The following is a 9,277-nucleotide window of genomic DNA, read 5'->3' as shown; positions in this document are numbered from 1 at the left end:
CAATCTCTTCTTTACGAGCCAAGGATCTCGTGGGATCGAACGGGGGCAAAATCATAGAAGAATCTCGTTTGGAAGGGCATCTTTTTGAGCTATCTGGACGTCAAACGACCGCGTGCGGACATTTGGAACGCCGTCTTTTGTGTTGATTTGTGTTGTCCTTCTCCGGTAAAATGATCTCCATTTGTCCATACAAACTCGAAATTTGATGCTCTTGGGCTCATTGGATTCGTACGATCGACGCTGATCCATTTATGGTCTTAGATCTTGATTCGGAGCACTTAAAAATGACTTTTTCCGACTTTTGAAATTTCTAAGTCTGCCCCCTGGCTGACTTCGTATCAATCCCATCCTTGGTCCTTTCATCATGCTTGGTCCTAGATTGCTCCAAAACACCTATAGACATAAAAAATCATGGAAAACTAATAAAAACCAAATAAAATACTAAGTGTGCAATGCTCACAATGATTAATGCAAAAACCGGTAAACATGCATAATGGACAACTATTTGGTTCAATGGGACATTGATATATAAAGAGAACATGCAACAAATGAGCTCTAAAAATGTGTAAAATATAGACACCATTCCTCCTGTAATCTCTACTCAAACATGTGCTTTATGCCACATATTATTATACAATGATGTGTTGCCATCCTATGATGTTTGAGTTGATTCTTTTTGTCATATGGGTTAATTGTGGTATGGTGTGATTGATGTGAGTTGTATGTTCATATGGTGTTGTCCTATGGTGCCCTCCATGCCACACAAGTGTGTATGATTACTAATGTAGGGCATTGCAATATGTTCATGACGCTTGTTTTTGTTGTTTTTGATGTGGAAACCGTCTTTCTATACCCTTGGGCAATGAGTTTTGACGTACTGGGTGTATCCGTTTTTATCGAAGCTTTGATTTTCGTGCTTATCTTAGTTGTTGGTTTAGTTTATGCATGGCGAAAAGGAGCCTTGGAATGGTCTTAACTGAATATTTAGACAGAGAAAAGAAGGAAAAGATTCTATTGAGACAGTTATGAATTTGATTGAGTTTCCCTTACTTGACCAAACAAGTTCCAATTCTGTTATTTCAACTACACCAAATGATCTTTCGAATTGGTCAAGACTCTCTAGTTTATGGCCCACTTATAGTGGGTTGCGAGAGTGACAAAAGTTTAAACCCGGGTAAGGGGATTGTTGCGTATGGGAGTAAAGGGGACTTTATACTTAATGCTATGGTTGGGTTTTACCTTAATGATCTTTAGTGGCTGTGGATGCTTGCTACAGTTCCAATCATAAGTGCATGTGATCCAAGTATGAAAAGTATGTTAGCTCATGCCTCCTCCTCATTGCATATGATATGTATCTATCGTGTTATATTCAATTGCCTATGGATAATCTTTCTCTCAGTGTTACAAAAAGCTATATACTAAAGCGAACTAACTTTTATTATCTAGCTAAGTACTTTTAGTTTTACTCTTGCAAACTTATCCTATTACACATACAAAGTAGTTTTATTCTTGCAAACTTATCCTATTACACCTACAAAAAAGTTTTATTCTTGTTCTAGGTAAAACGGACGTTAAGTGTCTGTAGAATTGTATTGGTGGCTAATAGAACTTGAAGGAAATATTAATTCTACCTTTAGCTCATCGTTAGGTTCGACACTCTTACTTATTGAAAAAGGCTATAATTGATCCCCTATACTTGTGGGATATCAATGACATGCTTTCTCAATGCCCATATTTTATCCCTATGTCCAAATATATTTTGTTTTCGAGTGATCAACAATTGGTCAAACACCTTTTGATGCTCTGACAAGCCAAGCTCACCACTAAGGACATGAATTCCTGGATGTCTCTCTATATTGTTGTAGAAAAATGTACTTCTATACTTCATTGGATATTTAAGATGTCATACTTCATATCCAAATTGCGCGTTCTTTGAAGACTCATATAGAAGGTAGAAAGTTCTGCCGCAATGCGCGGGGTATCATACTATTTTTGCCTCAGAATAAAATATCAGAAGGATAGGCACCTGTTCAAAAAGAGGACGCTAATAGTTGGCGATCGATTGTCAGGGGAGGTGGTCCTGGCAATCGAATCGTTCGCCCGATCCCTCCTTTCCCAGCAACCCTTTTTAGCCTCCCATCTAGTTCACGCGAGAGAGAGAGGCCAGGACGAACCTTGACAAGCCCCATAGACCTAGTTAACTGTTATTCTTTCGGAAAATTCCATCCCCAAACCTTGTGTGCACAAAAGAGAGAAAAAAATGGCAGCAATATAATAATAATGCCATATCTTTAAATAGAAATGCCATCTCTTTATAGACAAAAAATGTCATCTCTTAATACAAAGATATTGTCTCTCAATAATTTTAAATGCGACATCTTAATTTAAAAATGCCATCTCTTAATGCAAAGATGCCATCTCTTAAACAAAAATGTCATCTCTTAATATAAAAATACCATCTATTAAAATATAAAACGTCATCTCTTTATTTCTGAACGCAAAATGCCATCTCTTAATATAAACTCCAAGCTAATTTTTTCTAGAAAATGCCATCATGGTTAAAAAAGTGGGCAAAAAGGGAGATCCTATGATTCAAATCAGGGTTGTCCATGTGCAAAGACCACGCCACTAGCCAGTGGGGGTGGGCAAGTTATTTGAGAAAAAGGAACGTTTGTTGGGTTTTATTCCCACAGTGAACCCTTTATAACACTAAGCTCCCTAGGTTCAAAGAGCCCACATTCAATCGAGGCCTTCAATTAGAATTGGGTCACCGATTTTGATCGGGTCAATAATTTCGTGAAGCTCTCTCATTCAATCATTTTATATTATACATTATGCTTTCTAACTTTTAAGGCCTCACAATTAATTAGGGTATTCAATTTAGAATTGTGTCATCTGATTTTGACTAGGTCAACAATTTCTAAAGCTTTCTCATTCAATTCTTTTAATTCATTATGTTTCCTTTTGAAGCTATTTCAATTGAGGTATTCAATTTTGGATTTGGTTTACGATTTTGACCAGGCCAACAATTCTGCAAATCAATCAGCAACAATTGGTCTATAAAAACATATCAATCCCATGCACCCCCACTACCTAGAAAAAAGAAGTGTCACCATGTGATATCGTAGCACCAATATAGTATATGCAACCACCAACACCGAAATTTCTCCACATAAATATAGATTGGTAAGTGGACATCACAGAATCATACCATGAAAGGCCCACCAAATCAATACATTATAAACAAAAATAAAACACAGTATCATCTTCCCCACATGTACTAAATATTCTGTCAGTTCCAAACTATAAAGGGTATTAGTTTTCTAGAAAGTCAATTTTTTTTAACTTAGAGCAAGTTCAAAGCAAAAATATCGACATCCGCAATATTAAACAAAAAAGGTATTAAAATTCATTTCATGATGAATCTAAAAAACACAATATGATATTATGAATTTTGATATATTTCTCTGCAAATTTGATGAAACTTAAAAGATTTATCTTTTCAAAAATAATAATACACCTTATATTTTAAAAGAAAGCGATTCTTTTAAAAAGAAACCCAACAACACCAACAGCGCAACAAAACACGTCCAACTCTTCTTTTTACCACTCCTAACAAAAGGGAGTTACCACTTTCAGACAGCGTGACCCAAGCGGTTTCTAGGCGACACGGCAACGGGCCGACCTGTCACGGTAACCGCGCGCTGTTTCGAACCGCCATATAGCCCAAGGTCACAATTGTCAATGTGCAAAGGAAAGCCAGAATATAAATACAGAAACGAAGACGTGCAAAGGAAAGCCAGAATATAAATACGGAAAGGAAGACGAGAGGAAGGAACAAAATCTCGCCCCCTCAGCCTCCAACTCGTCTCTCGCATTTCCCGCTTTGCTTCTCCCCGCCCCGCCTGCCTCTTCGCCTTCTCTCCTAGGTTTAGGGTTTCCCCGGCGGCGACTGGAGTCAAGGCTGTAAGCCTGTAACACGTCGTCACTGGTGAGTCTCCTAACACCCCCCCCCCCCCCCCCCCCCCCCCGCCTCCGCCTTCAACCATCTGATTCATGTCTGCATCCTCCTCGCTGGCCGTAGGCGATGCCGGTTCCTTTCGGGATGGCGGAGGTGTGGATCTATTTGCCATGGGCCGGGCCGGTGAATTAGGTTCGGCGTCATGTGCCGATATCTGGTTTTGGTTTTGTGGGCGGATCGGTTTTGGATCTAGGTTTTCCTTGTCGGTCGTGGCGTGTGGGTTGGAGATCTGTTGTGAAGTTTCGCGTTTGTTATTTTTGTTATCGAAGGTAACATGTTTGATCATGGTATTGCATCTGTTTGAGCCTTTGTTGCTTCGATTTACTATAGGGGTGTAATTGGTAATTTTGGCGATTAACTTGCGTTAAAATTGGTCTCTGCTGTTTTCGTTGCCTGTTAAAATTAGGCCGACACAAACTTCGATTTGATATTTTGGTTATGCAACAAAGTCTACATCGTTATGCTCGCATCAAATTATACAGAATGATGATAGTGTTCCTGAGCTGATCAAAATTAGGCATGTTCGCGTAGTATTTTGATGATTGTAGGTGTGAGAATGGGGATTGATGTAATCTGGGACACACTAGTCTAATATTCTTATTCAACTAAGGCAGGAAGATGGGTAACTACACGTTGTGATTTTTTTGAATTTGTTATGTGTGAAGGACTTAATTAGATTTGATCCTCCAGCCTAACCAACTTAGGATAAGCTCTGACTTAGCGAACATATCATCTAACCTGTTAGCTATGCTCAATAAATTGTGCTGAGAGTTTCTGCACATAAACATGTTACTCCTAGTAATATCTAAGTCACTATGTTTCATTTCTCATAATTTTTATCATAACAATTGCCTTTGATATTCCGCCCCATGTTTGTAAATTATTGTACTATATCTTCTTGCAATACATACTTGTTTACGTATTTTTATGCCAGCTATCCAGAAAGATTTTGTACTCAACTTTTTGGAGTTCATCTTGCTATGCTCTTTGTTGCCACCTTCAGTTATCTTTTTATCTGTGTGATGCATGTTGTTAAATTTTGTGTAACTTGCTTTCTGTTGCTCATTCCAGCCAAGTCACTACAGTATAACGCGGGGCGTTTCCTTCAAAGCTGTCAATTGTACGGAGATGGAAATGACCCCTGAATTATTGTATGGACAAAATGTATATGTTCCAACTGCTGTAAATTCCTACACATATGGTTATGCAGGTAAAATATTAATTTGCATCATGCAGTTGATGGTATTTTTACTTCCCTGTGCCATCAGATTATAATACACAGTCCTTTTAAATACAGAAGTTGGATCACCTATGGATTGGTATAACCATCGGAACTCTCTAGGATATGATGCTCAAGATGTTTATTTTCCGGTTAGTGTAATAGCAAAATTTCTTCAGTACCCGTTCTTTTTACTTTGAACATTTCTAACATGTTGCTCTCACAGGCTTTCCAGACTGACGGCACACAGGTTGTTTACTATGCTACCCCTGACAATGGATCAGTTCATCCTTCCTACAGCCCTTACCCTATGGATCCTGGTTACATAATTGATGGATCTTATCTGCCACAAGAATATGTCCCTGATACTGACCCTACATGCCAAGTAGTTCCCTCATCATATTACATTCCATCTGTTCTTCCTTATGCAGTAGATAGTGTCCTAGGAATCACTGCCACATCTCTCCACCCATCTAGTGTTGCATTCATTCCAAGCATGCCAGCTTACGCTGTAACATCCACAAATCATGTGTTACCTTCGATGGCTCTTGTTGCCCCGAAAAATGATGTTGTTGTGAATCCGCCTGTACAATCAACAATTGTCTCTTCAAAGCAGTTTCAGAATCACTCAATGATACCAATTGTTCAGTTGCATAACTCACTTCCAATGAAGCAAGAGCTGGGAAATGGGTCCATGGTGTCTATTAAACCTCTTCATACCCCACAGGTAGGCGCACATGTTCTTCTGGGACTTGCTCTCATTGTTCTCTTTTGTGAGGCCTGCTGTTTAGCATTTACTACCTCCATTCCTAGATGTAAGGCGTATTTTGTTTTGTTAAGACATGCATTTGACCAATAATTGCTACATAAATACAAGATTATATGACATGAAATTTGTGTCACTAGGTTCGTATTTAGAAGTAGTTTGTTATGATGGTGATTTTGTGTCACATAAATCAAATATTAGAAGAGTGATTCTTGCTCAAAGTCTTGTCTTAACGAAATGAAATACACCTTATTCATCAGAATGGAGGGAGTAAATAACATCCTCTGTACTGTTTGTTGAGTTGAAGCTACTATAGGATCCATCATTTCCTCTTAATTTCTTGTGTATGAACCCTTAAATATGAAAATAGCATGCCTAAGAAAAACTCAGAACAGTAAGCCTGTAATGCCGTTGAAGCTTTTGGGGTACCAGTAGTTGATGATGCTCTGATGTGAATGGGCAATTGTTTCCACCACGTCTGAATATATCTTTAGAAATAAATTCCACTACTATATGGCACTCCCAGTCGTCATGGTTCCTTCTTTTTGGTGTTCTTTTGGGATGGTAGCTTTTCAATGTTGCAAGGCATGCATATTGTAGAAGTAACATTGAATGTGAGGCTGATTATACTTCTCCAACATGTGTATTTGTTGTGTTACTAGCCACCTTGCCAGCTCTCATCCTCTTCTCTAGGACAGAGATAATTGTTAATGGAAGATTGCTAGTTATTGATGTTACCATAGAGTACTGTTGGGTCAACTACAATAGAGTAGTTCGTTTTATATTCTGTACAACATCTTTCAGCATAATAGCTTCTATATTTTCTCCACTACATGTAAAAGTTCTGTAGTCATCAAAACACTTTCTGCTTCTTACTGTTGATAGAGAAGTCGATTATTTCTTTTCTCATGCTGTAAGTTTGTTCCTATCTTGAGCTGAGAAATATTATTCTTACGATCAGGCACCGACAAATGTGCTTGACAGGCCAATGGCTGCTGCCAAGCATTCACCAAAGGCAAAATTATCTGGAAATGATTGTTTTGCATGTGTCGGATCTGATCCTCAGAAGTGGGCTTCAGCTGAGAAATTTCAGCCTACTTCAAAGTCGAGTGGTCAACTAAAGGCACATGGCTCTAGTAATGCGGAGAAACATAGCGGCCAAAGGTCACCAGCCATAGTTGCAAAATCCTACACGTCAAGGTTGATTGTTGGGAACTTAGATGGGACAATCCTTATAAGACCTGACCAATACAACGGTAATGACCTCCAAGTGGACAATCCCTATGCAAAGTTCTTCGTTATCAAGTCAATTGGTGAGGCGGATATCCACAAATCAATTAAGTATGGTGTATGGTCTAGTTCCTCCAGTGGAAATAGCAAGCTGGATTGCGCATATAGGGATGCTGACCGAATAGCTAAGCGGAATTCTACAAAGTGTCCAGTTTTTCTGTTCTTTTCTGTAAGCAGTTCCAACTTGTCCAACTTCCATTTTCTTAAAATATGGTTTGTCCGTAATATTCAATTATTAAATGTGACTTGTGGTTCATCAGGTGAATGGTAGCGGGCACTTTTGTGGCTTGGCCGAGATGGTTGGTCCTGTCGATTTTCATAAGGACATGGACTTCTGGTGCCAGGATAAATGGACTGGTTGCTTTCCTGTAAGATGGCATATAATCAAAGACGTACCTAACTATACTTTGCAGAATATCTTGCTTCAGAATAATGAAAATAAGCCTGTCACACACAGCAGGGATACCCAAGAGGTAAGCATTCCATTTGTGGGAAGCCAGTTTCGATCCATGGAATATCTAGTGAATACTAGTTTCCGTGTGGTGAAGTGTCTTCACATTGCATTCTTTTTCCATGGTCTAGTTCTGAGCATACATGTAGTGTCTGCTTTCAACCTCGTGATCATGATCCAAGCTTCAAATGCAGGTCCCATACGTTCCTGGAATATCTGTGCTCAAGATCTTGAAGGATATCAAAGTGAAGGAGTGCCTATTTGACGATTTTATGAGATACGAGGAAGATGAAGCAAGAATTAAGCAGCGCAGATGGTCCAAGTTGAGTCACAATGCTCCAGATTTTGTGCCTGTCTCACAGCGTAAGAGCGATGCCTCAGATCTTCAGCTGCCAAAATTTGGTGGTGTGCTGATAGACAGAACATTGGAGATACAGAACATGTCAGAGAAGCCACATGATTGTAATGGCATCAAACAACAGGATGCTGTTGAAAAACAAGTTGGTAGTGAGGCTGGGAAAGAAAATGGGCATCAAGAAAACCGTTGTTATGGCAAGCAGGATAATGACAAAGCGCCTAGATCTTCAACTAGCCAGCCACAAACTTCAACCTTGAAAATGAGCATGGATGGGAAGCAACAATACTGGAAGAAGGTGGAAAACCCTAAACCGAATCCTGATGGTGCTGGACATGGATCGTCAAAATTGCGTGAGAGTGGAGTTAATATTAGCTATGCAATTGTCAGATTGGAGGCACCCGAAGATGATTCAATTGTTGCGAAAGTTGGTTCTCTTACAATCAGTTCCAAGACAAAGAAGGCTGAAGATAAGAGTCCCTTGGTTGATGTTGTGACCATTGGCTCGTTGCCAATCCGGGTCAACAAATCTGTTGCGTAGTAGGGGCTACCTTTTTGCGTTTAGTCTCTCTTCCTGGTCCTGCTCCAGTTGTTATTCCAGCTTTAAGGGCGATGAAAAGGAAAAGACTACTTACATTCTAGTTTCCTGGTCAAGAAAACAGTTGTTTTATTTTGGGAAGGAAGGATGAACATGGAAGGACAGTACAAGACATTCTCTTTAAAATTAAGAAAGAAGTGAAGATGAAAGTAAACGGGAATCTGCATTCACTTTTTATTCCGGCCCGCTTGACTGAATTGTTGAATGGGCGATGCTTTGGTGTCGCCTGCCCCCGCGTGAGCTCTTGATCGGCCCGCTTCCACAGCGTACGATGCGCCTGCCCGTGGCTGTTCGGGCAAGCCCCTCGTGCTTCCTCTGCGCTCCCATCCCTGAGGAGTGACGGTGGATTGGCTCGCAGCGCCGCCCGCTCGTAGAAGCAGCAGGCGCCAGCAAGTTTCACTCGTCACTGTTTGAAGTTGAAAACGAGAGACTCAATCGATGCAAATAGTAAACAGAGATGTAATGAGAATAGTTAATCTTTATTCTTTGTTGATTTTTTTAATCTTTATTGATGAGAGTACTCCTGTTTCTACAGTGCTCAGGACGCTCTTAAGCCCCCTCCCAATGCTTCATCTTG

General features: G+C 39.8%; 1 protein-coding gene across 2 annotated transcripts; it reads left to right on the top strand.

Annotated features, from left to right (window-relative positions):
- The first annotated feature begins 3,776 nt into the window (after positions 1 to 3,776).
- LOC123069923 (uncharacterized) lies at positions 3,777 to 8,854 on the top strand. 2 transcript variants are annotated; one of them, XM_044492904.1, is made up of 7 exons: positions 3,777 to 3,991; positions 5,093 to 5,231; positions 5,319 to 5,392; positions 5,467 to 5,967; positions 6,968 to 7,465; positions 7,557 to 7,769; positions 7,942 to 8,854. In XM_044492904.1, exons 2-7 carry the CDS (start codon positions 5,150 to 5,152, stop codon positions 8,641 to 8,643), a joined length of 2,070 nt encoding a protein of 689 aa, XP_044348839.1. In that variant the 5' UTR covers positions 3,777 to 3,991; positions 5,093 to 5,149; the 3' UTR covers positions 8,644 to 8,854. The 2 variants fall into 2 exon arrangements, with proteins under 2 accessions (XP_044348839.1, XP_044348838.1); XM_044492903.1 differs by lacking the exon at positions 3,777 to 3,991 and adding an exon at positions 4,105 to 4,290.
- Positions 8,855 to 9,277: the final 423 nt, after the last annotated feature.

The sequence above is a fragment of the Triticum aestivum genome, chromosome 3B (assembly GCF_018294505.1).
Source record: "Triticum aestivum cultivar Chinese Spring chromosome 3B, IWGSC CS RefSeq v2.1, whole genome shotgun sequence".
Classification (NCBI taxonomy): Eukaryota; Viridiplantae; Streptophyta; class Magnoliopsida; order Poales; family Poaceae; genus Triticum; species Triticum aestivum.
This window is presented reverse-complemented; position numbering and strand designations above follow the sequence as displayed.

What these genes read in the sequence shown, in the direction of transcription:
- LOC123069923 (XM_044492903.1), top strand. Translation starts at nt 4,132, where the DNA reads ATGGGCCGGGCCGGTGAATTAGGTTCGGCGTCATGTGCCGATATCTGG. An exon ending in CTACACATATGGTTATGCAG is followed by an intron (nt 5,232 to 5,318) that starts GTAAAATATTAA and finishes TTTTAAATACAG; the next exon opens with AAGTTGGATCACCTATGGAT. An exon ending in ACAGCAGGGATACCCAAGAG is followed by an intron (nt 7,770 to 7,941) that starts GTAAGCATTCCA and finishes CTTCAAATGCAG; the next exon opens with GTCCCATACGTTCCTGGAAT.